The 18,289-nt window shown below is 42.7% G+C and overlaps 1 protein-coding gene across 3 annotated transcripts; it reads left to right on the top strand.

Annotated features, from left to right (window-relative positions):
* Positions 1–1,930: 1,930 nt before the first annotated feature.
* CCNI2 (cyclin I family member 2) lies at positions 1,931–18,018 on the top strand. Of its 3 annotated transcripts, none has more exons than XM_081894169.1 (7): positions 1,936–2,373; positions 5,837–5,989; positions 6,628–6,762; positions 7,593–7,667; positions 10,021–10,161; positions 11,473–11,703; positions 13,393–18,018. In XM_081894169.1, exons 2-7 carry the CDS (start codon positions 5,876–5,878, stop codon positions 13,798–13,800), a joined length of 1,104 nt encoding a protein of 367 aa, XP_081750295.1. In that variant the 5' UTR covers positions 1,936–2,373; positions 5,837–5,875; the 3' UTR covers positions 13,801–18,018. The 3 variants fall into 3 exon arrangements, with proteins under 3 accessions (XP_081750296.1, XP_081750295.1, XP_081750294.1); XM_081894168.1 differs by having other exon boundaries at positions 1,938–2,373; positions 5,833–5,989; XM_081894170.1 differs by lacking the exon at positions 10,021–10,161 and having other exon boundaries at positions 1,931–2,373; positions 5,833–5,989.
* The last annotated feature ends 271 nt before the right edge of the window (positions 18,019–18,289 follow it).

Below are 18,289 nucleotides of genomic sequence, written 5' to 3'. Positions count from 1 at the left end.
GTGCATGTGTCCTGCTACCACTGAGAGGAAACCCCCTTCATTTTGTGTGTGTATGTTTAATCTACCTACAACAGTTGCCTTCCAAAACTCGCACCCTCACCCAGGTTTCACACTCCCAAACAGAGTCTGAACAGTGGGTCCTGGTTGCACACAACATGCTAAATGCATGACGTCAGTGAAAGTTGCACCCATTGCCACATAACTTGTGAGAACTCAGACTGCAATCCAGACTTCCTTCCACCAGCATGGCTTTGTGGAGTGGTGGGGTCACCCACTGCAGCGAGATTGCTGAGCCAGGACGGAATTGGTGTGGAGGCTGGGCCAGATGCCATCATGCAGTTGTTATTATTATTAATAATAATTCATTTGAAGATCACGGGGTGGTTTACAATAAAAGAACATACAGCATAATAACAAACAAAAACAATACCTCCCCCCCCCCTCACATATTATTGCAAATGCACTGCCATGGCAGTGAGACCCGTTTAGTCAGGATCTAATGCAATCTCTCACCTTCCCTGCTTCTGGAATGCTCCATTTCAGCACTTTCTACTGAGTGCCACTGTTGGAGCGTGAGAATGTTCTTGCATATGTGATGGCCTTAAGCGCTGCAACCCATTGCTATGGATCCAGGTAGAGTGCTACTTGACAAATTCACAAATTGTCTAACAAAGATTCTTCATGCAGGTCTCATGCCCCATCTTGTTATTTGCGTTTGGAACAAGAATCTTCACATGCTCAAAGAACATACTTCCAGCAGAAATAGCTTGGCCAAATATGTGGGGCCATTTTGGTGAGACCTGATTATGTCAAACAAACACCTGCTACCCCTTTAAGACTCCTAGTGGTCTACACTAGACGTTCTGCACTCATGTTCTGCTTGGGGCTTCCCAAGATTGGCCACTGTCAGAACAGAATGCTGGACTTAATAGGCATTTGGTCCAATTCAGCAGCACTCTGCTTATGCACTTAAGTTACTTTAGCTATTAAGATGATTACTACTGTAAAACTACTTTATCTCTCACCCTTTAAACGGAAATCTACCAAATTTTCTCAAGATTTGCATTTTCTTTATATATGATTTGATTATTTTTCTGGGAACACTTTGGGGACCCCCCCCAAAAAAGTATGAATTTTTTTGTTATTGACACAATAGTAGACACCATCTACACTATACATTTAATTGTTTTGCCTATAGAAAGGATTCCTATCTCGCCACCAGAATTGCAGTATGAATAAGAACTCAGTCTTGGGCTTGGGCAAGTATGCCATTCCAATGAATTTTCATAGTGATTTGCTTAAGAACCTAGGAAGTGTCCTGCTAAATCAGGCCAAAGATCCATCTCGTCCAGCATCCTGTTCTCACACTGGCCAGCCCAGATGCCCCAGAGAAGCCTGCAATAAGGACCTGAGCACAAGAGTGCTTTCCCTACTTCGGTTCCCAGCAACTAACATCCAGAGGCACTCTGCCTCCACCAGGGGAGGTAGAACATCTCCATTGCCCTCCATGAACTTATCTTCTTTTAAAACCCTGCAAGTCGGTGGATTTTGTGGGGAACCAATTCCCTCTGTAAAGAAGTACAGTACTTTTGTTCATGGTGCTTTTGCTTAGCCCTGAGTTCTAGTCTCATGAGAGAGGGAGAAGAATGTGCCAGACTGCTTGCCTTTCCCCCCTTCTTCCTAGAGGAGAGATCCCTGGGAGTTTTCTCTTCCAAGAACAGTCCAAACAAAGGCCATATTGTTACTGTTGGGGGCGGGCCAGCGATCCCCCCAGAGGCTGGGGCAGCAGAGGAGCCGACGCTCAGCTGTTGCTGGTGATCCTGCTCCAGAGTCAGCCAGGAGGCGCACGCGGGTTGAATCCGCCTGGCCCAGTGATCCCCACCCGCCCCCACCTTGGAGGTTCATGCACGGCGTCACGTCCTGAGCCAGTTCTCCCCATCCACCCCGCACAAGACCCATCCGGGGGAAAGGCGCTGTCGCTGTGAGCAACCCCCAAGCCCAGAGGCGGAGCCTGCCGCGGTTTGAATCCGCCCACCAAGAAAGGACTCTCCCAGCCGTTTTGTTGCGCTTTCGGAGAGGGGAGCCTTGCAAAAGGCGGCGCAACGGCGAGCCAAAACATATATTTTAAAGCTGCTTTATTATTATTGTATTATTATTTTCCACCCTGGGTTTAGAAGCAGGAGGACGCTGCTCCTTCCACCCGGACTTCTGGAACTTAGCAGGGCCCATTAACTTCACCAGCCGCAACTATGGTCGGAGGAGGCGTCTCGTCCTCCTCCTCTTCCCATCGGATCGAGCCTTTGCTTGCGACGCGGAGCCGAACAGCATGAGAGAAGCGCCCCCAGCGCCAAGGGCAGAGCCCCGGGCAGAGAGGTAAGAGCCCATCGGACCAGAAGGGAGGGGAAGGAGGAGGCTCGTTCTCTGGAGACCGACAGATGTGCCCCCTCCCCCAAGTCCCGATCTGGGGCTGGCACTCTGGTAGGCGCCTCTAGCCATGTCGATCTCTTCCCTTGACTTTCGGTCGCCTGGAGTTTTGCTTTCCGAAAGCTGGGCACTTTTGTGTGTGTTTTGTTTTAAAGTGCCAGCCAGTCATGTGATCCGAGCGTCGTCTGTTTTGTTTCCTTCCGTGCAAACGGAAGGAGGCCAGTCGTGTGGTTATCAGCCGTCTGTTTTCCTGCCTTTTTTGTTTTCCTGTCTCTTCTCTCCCTGTTGTATAAGGCTGTTTTTTGAGGTTTTAGACAGGATGTCCCCGATGTCAGTGCTACATGGAGGAGAACCACAGTTTGTGGCCTTTCTTTTACTTAGGAAACGCATCCGTATTTGTAAACAAAGGTTTCTAAGTTATGAGAAGTGCAAACTTTTTGCAGTGGCGCACTCAGATGGGATTATCTTTTGAGGATATTCATCCCGTACCCTTCAACGAAGTCATCCGGCCAGCTTAAATGAAATTAAGTTTACAATAAATCTAGGAGGGGGACGCACATTAAAACATCACCATCTAAAACAGCAACATAAAATCGTACTGTACTGATTGTACAGTAGGAGAGAGGTGCAGTACAAAACCTGGCAATTTAAGCCATGTTCAGGCATTCAGCTGAACATTGCAGGGCTCAAAATGTGAATGGGGGCCGATGCAAGCCTTGTCCCCAGTGTGAAGGTCTGAATAGGGTTTCTAAGCATGTTCTGTTGAACTCTTGGAACCACTCAACTGGGAGGATGTGGGAGGATTTAGAAGTGTGTTCAAATGAACATGATTACAAATTCACTACAGGTGTTCACACGAAATGCACAGAGGTGTTGGGGATGGGGTTTGCCTGTGATTATAGGGATCCCCCCCCCGAAAAACTTTCCAATGCCAATTAGAGTGGCTTAGAAAGTGAATGAAGCACTATAAATTTTCCTGCCCCACACTAGGGATTGCATTTGTGCCCCTGCTCCATCCACAGTTTGAGCCTGCAAGTAATCCAGTGAAGAGAAATGCATATAAAATACCCCTTGGGCAAAAATACAGGGTTGTTTGTTTTCACAGAACAGGGCTTAAGCCCTAACAATTATTAGAACTCATTTTGGTGACAGCGAAACGGTTGTGCAAGCAGTATGATTTCCACATATGCAATGTAATTCCTCCATGCCCCATATGTGTGCCATGCACTGTCCCCAAATCTTGTCCCAAAAGTTGGGGGTACATGAGGAGAGAGTGGAAAATCCTGTTGCACAATTATTTGTGTAGAGGTTGAAGGGATGAGCATGTGAGCAACTCCATCTCATCCCATCCCATTCCACCCCTTGCTTTAGTGCATTTGGCATGAAGGTCTGAAGGGGGATTCTAACTGGAAAATTGGAAGCTCTCCATTGTTGAGAAGTCTGGTCAGGAGCGCAACAACCTCTCTATCAGTTAACATAATTTCTAGTCACACCTCAATCAAATAGTCACAAGGATCCTCTGGCACTGTAAATGCAGTGTTGTACAAATGGACTCCAGTCCATTCTCATATGAGTCTGTGCCATTCATAATGCTTCATCCCATTGCTTTAGCTGCCCGCAGGCCTTTCTCCTGTGGACACCCTCACCAGCCCTTTCCTCTTCTATCTTTCGAGGGAAGGGGAAACATACCTTGTCTCTGTTGTCTCCTGATCCAGAACTTGCAAGGTCAGGTAGGGTACCATAGGGCATGTGACTCTGTGTGTGACGTAATCACTGATTGTTTGTCCGTTTTCATCTGTCTAGACAAAAAGTTGCAGAGCTGTTGTTTTGAAGGGAGTCCTGACATGTGCGACATCATCTGATCTCTCATTATCCTGCTGTGTGAAGGATCTTGTTGGTTTAGAATTTAATAGGAAAAAGTGCCCCCTGCGTACATACATTAGAATTTCACAAGGGGAGGAGAAAAAAACCCCAGAAGATGTGGCATGATCAGATAATTAAACACACTTCTCACCCATCCAGGACACCTGCTAGATCACTTTGAGTGAGACATCCAACATGATTTTGTACACTTAGCCTCCTTTGTCATCTTTTCATTTTTTGTTCTTTGCAAGTTTGAATGTACATCCATAATTTTGTGTGCGCCAGACACGTGTCATTCAAATGTATTGTCCAATCTTGATTAGCACCATGCCATTCATTCTGAGATGCCACTTTTCTGAGATGTCTGACATTTCCACTGAACCATGTTTACCATTCTGGCCAGTTCTCAAATTGGCATGCAAGATTGGGGTGTGGTTGGCCATGGGAATGCATGTCACTTTATATGTGTGTGCACATGTAAAAACAAATGTGCTGAAATCAAAGTTATAGAGAAGCACAAGTTCACAGGCACTTTTTGTTCACACCCATGAGAATTAATTTTCTTCTGTAGTGCTTCATATACATAATCCTAAAAAACATTCTCTAAAGATTTAGTTTGTGCAGGGTTTTTGTTTGTTTGTTTTTTAAGAACAAATTATTTGCCTCTATGGCAAGGGCTCACAAAATGAGTCCGCTTTTAGTTTTTGTATGCTTTTTCTGTTTTAAGTATTGCCTTATTTATTGCTTTTATTACATTTCTGTAATCCGCTCTGGGATCATGCTAGTGTTGAAGGTGCGAGATATAAATTGTAGAATACCGGTACATAAGTCGTGGGTCTCCCTAACCAAAGAAGAGATTTGAAGTTCTCCATGTGCAATGGAAAAGTGTGTTAGTTGGCTGTGTTTCCCTGTGTGCCTGAGCCAGTAGACATTATGATTGATACCCCATGAATGCTGCTTTAAATGGCGAGCTCTTTATTTGCCACAGCTCCCTGTGTGAACAGAGCACTTTTCTCCATGTCACCACCCCTATTTGTGGGAGTGGCTTTGTGTTGACACATAGAGGAAATGGTCCATTTTGGAGTGTGAGCTGCTAAATGCACACAGCTTGACACCTGGAAATAGTTTCATGTGAAGTAATTTAAAGTGCCTTCCTTATAGTGGGTGTATCACATTCTTTGGTCCCCACCAAGGATAGGCTTCATCCAGGAAGCATGAAAAAAGAAGGTTAAAAAAAGAAGCCAGAACAGAAGGTGATTAAAACAAAAAACAAAAGAGTAGCCGTCTGTTCAGTTGCTTAATCATGACACATTGCATTTGAGGTTAGAACTAGCCAGAATTATTAGTCACCATGTCTAGTAGATATAGTGACCTGTCTAGATAATATTTTCTGCCTGCCAAGAGTTTGGTCATCAAAACACACCTGTAATGTACAGGTACTTGGCAAAATGGTTTTAGAGCCTCAACTTATATAGTCTACGTGCAGACCCATGTAGTTCTGTAAGAAATAATAGTAATAGTTTTATTTTGTTTTCTGGTTGTAAGGTAGTGGTTCCTCACCAGGAAGCCGGTCTCTTCAGTAACCGCTATGAAGTGCACAGGACCTCCAGAGAGCCAGAAACTTGCCTTGGCAATGGAGCATGCTCTAGCAAGAGAGAAAGAGACTTGGAAGGTGCCAGTCTTCCATGGTTTCGCACTGAAGGTATGCACTTCATAGAAAAGAACTGTGGTTCATGAAGTTGGAGAGCCACGTGGCATGCATTTTTCAACCTTTGACCAGTAATTTCCTTAGATTGGCAACCTTATTTAGTCAGTTTGAGTGGGGTAGGGAGATAAAGAAGAGTTCCTCAAAAATTGATTATAATTCCTTCAAATAAAATGAATATAAATTGGTTTGCTCTAGTGGGTAGGGCACCAGTCCCATCACATGCACCCATACAGTCTACCACCATGCACTTTGTATTATACAGATGGGCATTTTGTACTCTGGGATACATTTAGTGATTTTTACTTAGCAACAGAATCCTTCCAAACAAGTAAAAAGACTGTGCCTGGGTAAAAACAAAGAGCTCTGTTCTCATGTTCAGTAGTTGCACCTGTGAACCACCCTCTTACACTTGGGTAGGAGACTGTTTGTCTTTAACAAAAACTCTTCCATCTAGACATTAATAACCAATCCTGATTACAGTGAGCAATGAAAAGCTAAAGCAAAATCTCTGTTATGTGTGCCTAAATTTTTTTGGAATATATTTCTAGCCTCGCTCTCAGTTATGTTCTTTAAACTTCAGCAGATCCAAAATTATTGTGTTTGTTTTAACCAACCCCATTATTCCATTTTAGGGCACAGACATATCTCCATTTTATTATGAGAAAGCTGTTTTGTGGATCAGGGAATCGAGTTTGCTCTTCCAGTTTTGCTCCGAAACGTTTGCTCTGGCTGTCAGCTTTTTTAATCGGTTGTTGGCATCAGTGAAGGTAAAGAGCTTCAACCTCACCCTATTTCTTTTATTATCAGTGGAAAACATAATGGGGATTTCGCTGGGCTGCAGCATGCACTCATCTAATATTAGAGAGCTGGATCCAGATGTGCAGTGCAGTCCTATTGGTACCCCATGAAGGCTGCTTTAAATTGTAAGCTGTTTGTATACCACAGCTCCAAGTGTGATCTGAGCTTCTCCATCAGTGTTAGCATGAGCTAGGGCAGAAACACATCCAAGTGCTTTGATTAAAATGTAAATAAAGGGAATATATGGAATAGGTACATTCTGCATGAATAACACTGATCTCGCTTCCCTGTCCTAATTCTGATATTTAAAAAAGCAGTGGCTGTTAAACATTTCATGCCAGGCCCTTTCTGTCTTGTATTAATTACTTGAAGTGATTTCATCATAGACCATATACAATCGTACCTCCTTTTGCGTCTGGGATCTGTTCCAGAGCCCAAGATGCTTGACGAAAAGGACGCTCGACAAAGCAGTGCTCTGCGCATGCGTGAAGCACGATTTAGTGCTTCTGTACGTGCAGCAAAACCTGGAAGTAACCCGTTCCGGTACTTCCAGGTTTGCCGCTGACATTGGACAAAAAGGACCCTAAACAGGGCGGTCACAAAACGAGGTACCACTGTATATCTTTGAAGAGTACTGCTGCTAAATTGCCATGTTCCAGTTACTCAGATAAACTCCTCTTACTGCTTGGTGCACCACAGTGAGGCAACTCAGAAGCATGAATATATCTGTGTGTGTGTGTATCCAGTTGGGTATTTTTCCTCCATTCTTTTTCTTTAAACTACTACCCTTCTCTTTCAGGCACAGTTAAAATACCTCCAATGCATTGCAACAGCTTGCTTGGTTCTTGCAGCAAAAATCAATGAAGAAGATGAGGTGTGTATGTTTTAAATGTGGCAACCTAAGAGAAGGATTTGTCTTCCATTAAAGTGACATGTACAGGATCTTCACAGACACACACCCTTTTTAATGGATGTGTGTAGTTGGAATGGCTCGAGCCACTGTGAAAGTCTATGGGCAACCTGTGTCCGAGGGAGCCTGTCTGTCCCAATAGGCTACCTGTCAGTTTTAAACCCATTATGAATGCTTATTTCAATGTATCAGGTTACAGTGACATTGTTGGATGTTTGGCAGCAAAACTACAGTAGAACATCTAGGTAAGTCACTCTCAGACTTGCCTTAGTCTGCTTGGATCATACACTCTCCGTTTTTCAGTTGCCTGTCTCATTGCTATGCTGCATCTATTGATGCATGGTGGTTGCCGATGAAATCATACCGATCCATGCTTCGATGGCCACATGGTATCCTGGAAAAGCTTGCAAACAGTGCACCAAGTTGCAATTGAAGGCTTGGGTCCATGCTACCTGAAAGATTGCATTTCCCTATAGAAACCTGCTCAGGTGCTAAAATGAGCACCTTCCCTTAGTCCCATCAACATCAGAAACATGGTTGGTGGTGACATGAGACAGAGCCTTTTTTGTGACTGCACCTGTTTTGTGGAATTCGCTCCCAAGAGAGGTTAGATTGGCTCCTTCTTTGTTATCCTTCCACCGTCAAGCTGAGACCTTCCTATTCATACAGGCCTTAGTTTTCAAAGTGCTTATTTCTGTTTGCCTCACTGCTTACCCCAGGAAAACCTGATCTTTAAATTGGAACACATGGCAATCTGGTTTGGTCCAATTTGTCACTAAACAGTGGGTTTTCCAGGGGGAAGCAGCAGGGCAAAGGACCCATGCTTAGAAATTGTGGCGCAAACAGAAAACTGCTTGGACCTGTACTTTCTAGGCATGGGGCATAAAGAAGTGTGGCAGAGCCCTTGATGCAGATGAAGGTTATCACTGGGCTACCTTTTAATTGCTGGTTTTTAATGTCTTGTAATGAATTTTGATTATTCTTTTTAACTAGTTCATTTTTATTGCTCTGTATTTTATAATTAAGCTTTTAAAATGTTGGAAGCCACCTTGGATCCCAACTTGAGAGTAGGTGGGATATAAATACATTGCATAAATAAAGTGGCATTTCTGCATTGGATATGCTGAAGAATCCTGAACTCTGCTTTGAGCACTAGATTGTTGATTGTGTCAAAAAGTTCTTATAAATTCTGTTGTTTAGTTAAACTGGCTCTAAATAATAATTGTTTCCTTTCTCAAAGAATCCTTGAAAAACTGTGTACTAGTGGCCTGATTTTATGCTATGTGTACAAAGTCACTGTAGATGCTAGAATACAATTAGGCCTCTGTTATTGAACAAGATCTGATACTTAAAGCTCAGGAGTAAACTTCCTCAGAAATGTCCATAATGAACTTTAGCAAGGCCTTCATTCAGTGTATGTTTTAGGGTTGGTGTCACAAACTTAACTTTAATCCAGGGATGGTTAATCTGTTACCCACAGGCCCCAAGAGGTATTTTTGCCCCTCCCCACCCCAAAATTTGTCCTTTTTAAAAAAAACCAAAGGAAATTAAAAAACAACAACATTTTTTTAAACAGAGTGGATACTCTACTGTAATACCAAAGTGTTTTTGTGCCTCCCAAGATCCTTCAAAAATATGTTCATTAACAATCCCAAACCCTTATATTTATGTATTTATACATATTATAAAATTACTGATTACTCAGGCAGGTCTCTTACTGTGATTCTGGAGTGTCAAAAGTTTTTTGTGTGACTTGCTCAAGACACCCCCACCCTACCCCAAGCATGGTCCTTTTTAAAAAGCGAGGGCACATTCACTGTACACTTCATCCTCACCTACTTTGACATGTGGACCTCAGAGAGTTGACCGTGGATCAATGTGGCCCTTGGCCTGCAGAAGTCCCCCTCTCTGGCTTTAAGGTTAGTACTCTAGAAGTGAAGGTAAATATGCAATAAAGATAGCCAAATCGCAAGGGGAAAAAACCTCGGAGAATCCAGCCATTGTTTCAGAACACAAAAAAAGTTGAAGGCAAGTTGTTTTCATACATCCTCAAGATGCATGACCAGTGGAATTAGTCTTATACATACATAAGGGAATTCACAAGGGTGGGGAATTACTTTTATTAAAATCTGAGAACATGGTGCTGTAATGATTATTGGGATTATTTCAAGGACCTCTTGGTTTTTACCCCAAAGAGGATAGTTGAGTAGGCTGCATTTCATTTATGTGATAGTAGTGCACACACCACACCATACAAAATTTCATAGGAATTTGGGCTTCTTTTATTATTATTATTTTTCCTTTTGTTTTAAAACAGATAATACCATCGGTAAAGAAGCTTGCAGTGCAGAGTGGTTGTAAATGTTCTCCAGCTGAGATTGTGAGAATGGAAAGAATTATACTCAATAAACTTCACTGGGATCTTTACACAGCAACATCAATCGATTTCTTAAACATTGTAAGCACTAGACATTTTTTCTTTTTCTTTTTTGCAAAAGGCTAAACTAGGGTTGTTGTTTTTACCAAATAAGACTAGAAAACAGCAATGGTTCACATACATTCCCTTCTAGTTAGCCTCGCAGACCACTCATTCTTAACTATCTGCAAATCTTTTGAAGTGAATTACTGTTCAAGATATTGAAATATCATTTGAACACCCAACTATTCCATAAGTTTTATTTACAAACAATGTAGACTCCCATTTTGAAAGGACAACTAATAATTGACTTTTAAAAAGAGCTCATACTGTACCACTAGAGATTTGTTCCGTTTGTTTTAAATATACACTGCAAAAATATTTCTAACTATCTGCACTCTCAATACTGTACATAAAAAGCTTTCAGAGTTTTTGCTACATTTCACAAATGGGGCATCTCAGATCAGCTTTTCTTTACTCCTCACCCTGCATAAAAACTTTGACCCTCATTTTTAGGCAAATTAGATCATTCTGATCTGGCACTTAAGTCACATCTTATTTGCTAAACGTTTTCCGGAAGAAAACTCCCCGTTAAGAAGTTACCATGTGCTATAGTAAGGCAAAAGTCGTGTGATAATGTCTCTCAGAGTTCATCTCTTCACAGCATGGGTGGGTGACCTGTGACTCTCTTAATGTGGCTGGACCCCAGCTCCCATCAACCCCATCCAACCTGGCCAGTGGTCAGAAGTGACAGGAGTTACAGTCCAGCAGTATCCGGAGAGCTGCAGAGTCCCCATCCCTGCTTTATAGCAAAGGGTGGATTCCTGGGTCATCCTGGCATTAGGATTGGTTGGGGGGAAATGTCTGATCAGAACCAGGATGATGAGATTGTATCAGTTCTGCTTCCAAGCATCATCAGTTGTTCTCTCTCTCTCTCTCTCTCTCTCTCCTGTTTGCTGGCTTGAATTATCACCGTTACTCAGTTATACAAACGAGAAGTCAAAACCTTCTGAATTGACAATTGCGAACAATGCAACGAATTCAGAATTAAGTTACATTCAGTAGAAGCTTCAACATTTCAATATTTGGCAAATACGACACAAATGGTAACAGCAGGACAAAAAAATAATAACAAAACTTTATAAGAGGTTTCCTGCCATGAATAAGGATTAGTTTGCACTTCTGGTCAATGACATATGAAAACGTACAAAGTTCACAGTTGACCTCAGTTCTGTTTTTTATATATATATATATATACGTGTATATATATAAATAAATATAAATAAATGTGCGTGTGTGCTTAAATATATATATGTGTGTGTGTGTGATATAAATGTTTTCTCTTCTCTCCAGTTCCATGCCATGGTGATGTCCAAGTGGCCCCATCTACTAAATGGGCTGCCTCAGAGGAATCCTTCCCGCCATGCCGCATTCTTGACCAAGCAGCTACAGCACTGTATGGCATGCCACCAAGTATTGCAGTTTAAGGGCTCCACATTGGCTTTGGTGATCATCACCTTAGAGTTGGAGAGGCTGACTCCTGACTGGTTTCCTGTAATTACTGATCTGCTAAAAAAAGCACAGGTAGGAGTCAAACTGCCTCTGCGGCACAAACCTGAGGCCAGCACAAAGACTGAAAAAGGAAAAATGGAAAAACTTCACAAATACTTTAAAGCCATTTAATGTACGTTTTTTCATGTACTTCTCAGGAGTGCTGGTGTGTCTTTTGTTAGGATGCATTTTTTCCACCGCTGGATGCAAAATTCCATGTTAGTGTAATGAAAGTTAGGGTCCGCATGAAGGGCAGCCATTCCAAGTCCATTATTGGGTTATGCAATGTGCTTAATTTGGGTCACACTTTCAAGAGATGCTCTATTCTAAACAATAGAGCACCACCACTGTTTTCATTCTGACAATTTGTCACACCCCAAACTTTAAAAACTCTCATGGCCTCATGTTGGTTGGCCCATTATACCTGAAGGAGCGTCTCTACCCCTGTCGTTCAGCCCAGATAGTGAGATCCAGATCCGAGGGCCTTCTGGTGGTTCCCGCATTGCAAGAAGTGAGGTTACAGGGAACCAGGCAGAGGGCCTTCTCAGTAGCGGTGCCTGCCTTGTGGAATGCCCTCTCACCAGATGTCAAAGAAATAAACATCTGTCTGACTTTTGGAAGACATCTGAAGCCAGCCCTGTACATGTAGGTTTTTAAAAAATGTTTGAGGTTCTAATACTTTGTTGGAAGCTTTCCAGAGTGGCTGGGGCAACCCAGTCAAATGAGTGGCATATAAATAATAAAATCATCATTATTATTATTATCTCCAGTTCCCCAAGCCAAGCTCTAAATGAGGACCTAGAGAATTCAAGAGTAATTAGGTTTGGCACTAGGCACCAATGCAATCCTGCTGTGAAGAAGGGGGGCAGAGTAGTCCCAAGTGTTCTGAATGAAAGCACTATAAAACCACCTTGGGGTAGGAGAGGAACAGTACAGCGTAGAACTTTGAGCCTTGCTTTACTCTCCAGTTCCTTGTCCTACCGTACTAATCTTTAGGGGAGAGACCAGGTGTAACTCTGGCTTTTCTGCCATAGCAACTTCTCCCTGCCCCCTCCAAGCTCTATAGTAAGTATTAGGGGATATTTCTGTGCAAGAGTTGAATTTCAATGATCTGAGTGGAGTTACCATGTGACTCTTTTTCTCCACTGGCACAATGCCATTTGGTAGGTTCCTGTGCAGCAGTAAGTCGCATACTGGGTTCAAACACAGCATTAATCAATGGCTGAACTTCCACTATAGTTTGAGCAAAGAGTGGTTTTGAGCAGCTTGTCTGCGTTTGTTTTCCCATCTGCTCAGGACTTGCTTCATAAGTGCACTTCAGTCTGTGGTGCATCAGCCTAGAGCAATGGCTCTTTGTGCTTTTGTCAATGGCCTGTGAATTCAGAAACAGCAAGCCACAGTTAATGCAGCTATGGTTTGCAAACCAGCTTCAAACTGAAGCTTCAGATCCTGGTTTATGGGCACCAAACAAGCCATGGTTTGTGTTAGGCTGACAACAAAACAAATTATAGTTTTTTGTTGTGTTTGAACCCAGCCAGGATATACACAGACTCCACATTTGCTATATGCAACGGAAACTAGTACATGTTATGCATATCCCCTGAAATAGACTTTGACTTCATTAGTTTAGTACAGCTGGAGATACTGGAACTGAAAATTGATGACAGCTAATAATTTCAGAAGTTGAGAAAAAAAACAGTTGTGTTATATATTGCATTACAGATCGACAGCACCCAATTCATCCACTGTAAAGAGCTTGTTGATCAGCACCTCCTGGGCTTCCAACCATCCAATACTGTTTATATATTCAACCCTGCAAACCAAAACATCCAAACTCACTCGGACAAAAGGTTACCCTGCTGTTATTCCACAGTGAAGCAAACACCACAGATTAACTCAGGAGCCAGAGGGAGCTGGCCAGGCCCACCAGCTTTCATACTTCTCAGAGCCAAAACCCATGAAGATGACATGCAGCCTGATGAATTCTATGATGGATTCAAATACCTGTACAGTGAAGATGAGATCCCAGAAGCTGGGCAGACCAGCAGTATGGGTGGCAGTGATAATCAGAGGCAAGAAGAAAGCAACAACACTTGTCCACCATTACAGCCTGTTCCTCAGATTGACTGATTTCTGTGTAGCACCATGGGACCAGTTCGTTCCAAAGGTTAGTAGAGCTGTTAATAAGAAGCACTGCCTATTTTTGAAACCTTTAACTCTCTCCCTTTTAAAATGCTTTCTGCAACCCTGCATGCCTTTTTCCATAGAGTTGGAAGGGACCCCAACAAGGGAATGCAGGAATCTCAGCCAAAGCATCCATGACTGATGGCCACCCAACCTCTGCTTTAAAAACCTCCAAGGAAAGAGAGTCCACAACCTCCCAAGGGAGACCGCTCCACTGTCAAACAGCTCTTACCTTTGTTTTGATATGGCCACACTAAGAGAGACTGAAAACTAAAAACAAAACCACACAAAAAACCCTGATCTACAAGCAGCTGAAATACACAACTTCAGGGATCAGCATTCAGCAGACTGGGCTATGTGCTATGCTTAGAAATACAGATCAAGCCTTATTCCAGGAAGGAGTGGGAGCTTCCTAGGTTCTTCTTTCTTCTGTGTACACAGTAGGATAGTTTGTTTTTATTCAGACACTAATTGTGGTCCCCTGCACAAGCTAATCTATTGTACGTCATTACTGAGCCGTGAATGAGTCCTGAAAATTAGTTGTAGGGATGAGTAGACTAATGACATGCAGCTAGGCTCAGACTAAGCTTAGATAGGGGCCGGCATGAAGACATTTTCCCTGCGTTGATAAAATAGAACACCACTTGGATGAAGGTGTGTGAGCTGGGCTTCAACCTTAGTGAAATTGTGCTACAAGAAGAGTTTACCCTTGCTGAACAATTGAAACTTTTCTCCCTGCTGACTGACTCTGAAATCAAAGACAACTGGAGTGCTCATCAGATTTCAACCCTACTGGACTATGGAACAATTCTTAAAACATTGGAACTTTTCTTCACACTGTGTCTCTGGCTTCTTTGCCATGAGGTCTTTTCGACAAGTTCATAGGAAGTTGTCCTTAGAGAGATTGCAGGAAAGCTATTCAAGGGTCACATTTCGCAAAAAGGGAAGGGGGGCAGCATTTAAAATTATTCATTTTTAAAACTATGTATGGAGCAAGCTTCCCTTTCCAGTTGTCAGGGCTGGCAGCTCAAATTCAAGTGAGCTAACCATTAGTATACACACCATCACCATCCTGTATTAGGTTTATTTTACAATGACATGCTCAGCTGAAGCTGTATCTGGTCATGCAATCCAGCTCTGAATGAATACTGCAAGCATCATGCAAAGTTCATCTGGGTAGATAATTGTGAAGTCCTCCAGTACTTGGTGCCTTATTCCTAAATGGGCAGGCCTGTGTTGGTGCAGGTGAAATACGCTTGCTAATGAGGTTGGATGAGCAACAAAATGTTGGCTTCTGGCACTCTTATCATATCTATGGGAAGGGGGGGGGCAATCATTTCTGCACATAGCATTGGAGAAGGATGGTGTTATGTACTGAGGTTCTCACCCTGGGCCAGCAGGGGGATACTGTAGATAGTTTTCACTCAGGTCCACATATGCAAATAAGGGATTGAAAGTGACGTTCAGTGATTGGATAGTTACAGAAATTTGTTACAGTTGCGTTGTAGTGGAGCTCTATATAAGCAGGCTGGCTGAACCCTTCAGTTCAGATCTGTTCTGGCCTGTGAATAAACAAGAACTGTTGAAGAATCGCTGTGTCGTCTGATATATTCACCCACAACTAGAACACAACTGTAACAAATTTCTGTAACTATCCAATCACTGAACATCACTTTCAATCCCTTATTTGCATATGTGGACCTGAGTGAAAACTATCTACAGTATCCCCCTGCTGGCCCAGGGTGAGAACCTCAGTACATAACAGATGCTATAGCCACATTTCCACAATTATGCCATAGAATTCACCATCCCAGAATCTTTTTCATTAAAAAAATTAAAATAAGTTTCTAGCCCTATGAAAGGACATAAAATATGCCCACACAACTTGTGACTCACACAGTTGCACATAGTACCCCCAGCCATGTATTGTAGCTTACCAAATAGTTCTCATTGCTTTTACAATTATAGTCACTGGCAGGCAATTAAAATTGTTGTTGTTGTGGAGGGACACCATCTCTGGTGATCTGTATTTGGTTTGATGGGCCATGTAGTTCAGGACTGATATAGACAATACAGTGGTACCTCCGGTTGCGGATGGGATCTGTTTCGGAGCTCCAGTCGGATCCCAAGGTTTCTGCAACTGGAGGGACCGCTTCTGTGCATGCACGTTTGGCGGTAGACCAGATTGCTTCTGTGCATGCGGTGAAACCCAGAAAAATACTTCCAGGTTTGCCGCGTACGTCTCCCGAAGGATACGTAACCAGTGGTGAACGTAAGTAGAGGTACCACTGTAGTTCTATTAGATTTTTATTTATACAGATATCTTCCCTGTCTTTTAATGATAAAATCAGTTATCCTGTGCTTCGTTCAGAGAGCTCAAAGCAGCCCACATAGTTCTTTCTGTTTTTATACTTGGGACAATCCTATAGGTTAGGCTGAGAGAATGTTGCAACCCAAGGCCACTAACTCTAAGTGGGAATCTGAACACAAATTTCCTCAGAAGCTAAGCAGGCTTTCTAGTGATGCAGAGGAGGATTTCAGGCAGCTGGATCGCCTATTGCCCTCCCACAAAAGCAGAAGTAAGTTGTGCAAAATAAGCCGTGATAACGCTTCATTTTCAAGTGTCTCACAGATTTTAGCTTTTCTTGATGCGGCATTCATATTGAGCATGTTTCTTTAATGTTAAAAAGCATACAGAGCCCTGTCTATGAAAGCTCAAAGCCTTGTTTCAGCAGGAAGATGTACAATAGCACAGTGCTGAGCTGTGCACAGAAATAGGCTCAGATTCTATAATGCTGAAGGGTACAGTGGAGCAAAAATAGTTCAATTGTGATTGGATACCACAAGGAGACTGTAGATCAATGTCACATTGGCAGCTCTAGTCTGCAGCAAGCAGTTGAAAGGAGAGAGAAGGGAATAGGTACAGATACTTACTGCAGGTCCAGTATTGCTAGATGAGCAGTCTGTCCCTGGTCCCACTTGGCGTAACAATCAATAAATAACTCTGCAGCAAGAATCCCACACCTGATCAATGCTGCAGCAGAGGTGCATTTATCACATGTGCATGTGCTTATGCCAATTGTCTTTAGCATTTTGGAAAAACTGTTTCTCAAGTTAAACGCATTAAGAGGGGCAGCCCTTAAATGTCTTAGCCCCAAATCCTTAAAAGCCGTTTGTGCAACCGCATTGGGCCTACCTTTAAAGAATGATGTGTAGGTGAAGATGGCCCCAGACACACACTTTGGCACCAAATGATTCCCCTTCGCACATAGTAAAAATGTCACAGTCAGCTTCATTATTGACTATTTTTGCTCTCTCTGCTCATGGCCCCCCAAAGTGTGCTTGCTGAGGTGCTCCCTACCTAATGGCAAGGGACAGAAGGATCAATAGTGCAATATATGCATAAAGTCTTTTTAAAGACTCAGCAAAAAGTCACATCAATGTGAAGATCGAATGTGAATAAGGGATCTTTTGCACAGCTGCTGTGGAACACAGTAGCTATGGGAAAACCACAGGTGATATTCTGCTTCCCAACCTATCACCAGATGGATGTGGGTACAACACTGCAGCTGCTCAAGAGACAAAATCTGCATTATGTTAGCAGTCCGTGTTTCTGCCACAGTGTGCCTGCTTCCATTCAGCTTGCTCACACGGCTCTCTCAGAAACTTTTCCTGTGGCTTTCTCAGAAACTTTTCCACATGGCTGATGGTTGTGTGAAGAGGCCCTGAAACACACCTGGCAGGTGTGCATTGCAGCAAGTGTTGGAATACGTCAGGAAAGCACATGAAAGCTACCAAAAAAACCCTCCAAACTGTGAATGTTATGCTTAGTGCTTAAGAACTCTAAAGCAGTACCTTGCCAGCATGGCAGCATAGGAGTGGTGCCGATACATAGGAAATAAGCTAAGAACCGAGGAATTTAATTATGCAGCATGTTAAACTGCAAAATCGGTTGGAGTTTCTCTAGTCTAGTTATTCAGGGAAAGCTTGGAACAAAACGTCCTTGGTCTTTCTTTTCTTTTTATGGGACCAAAAGCACTGTCCTTTTCTTTGATCACAAACTGTGACATGACTGTTTATATTTTTAATATAGAAAAAAAATTTTTTTTTTGTTTTTAATGTGGGTGACCCCTCCCTTTTCGTTATATAAAAATGTACTTGAAATATTGTTTCTGTGTTTTTTCTTCTTTCCCGGAATCACATCTCTGCAGTTTCTTTCAGTCTGATCATAGAATGGCAATGGTACTGAACTCTGTTGATTGTTTATATTTACTGTATTAAATAATGGGAATACTATATAATAGGAATATATGCAGTATATTCGTGGAGTTGGAAGGGACCCCAAGGGTCATCTAGTCCAACCCCTTGCAATGCAGGATTTATTTTTGCCTAACATGGGACTCAAACACATGGTATTAAGAGTCTTGTGCTCTAC

Source organism: Podarcis melisellensis, assembly GCF_964234715.1.
Source record: "Podarcis melisellensis genome assembly, chromosome: 2".
Lineage (NCBI taxonomy): Eukaryota > Metazoa > Chordata > Lepidosauria > Squamata > Lacertidae > Podarcis > Podarcis melisellensis.
This window is presented reverse-complemented; position numbering and strand designations above follow the sequence as displayed.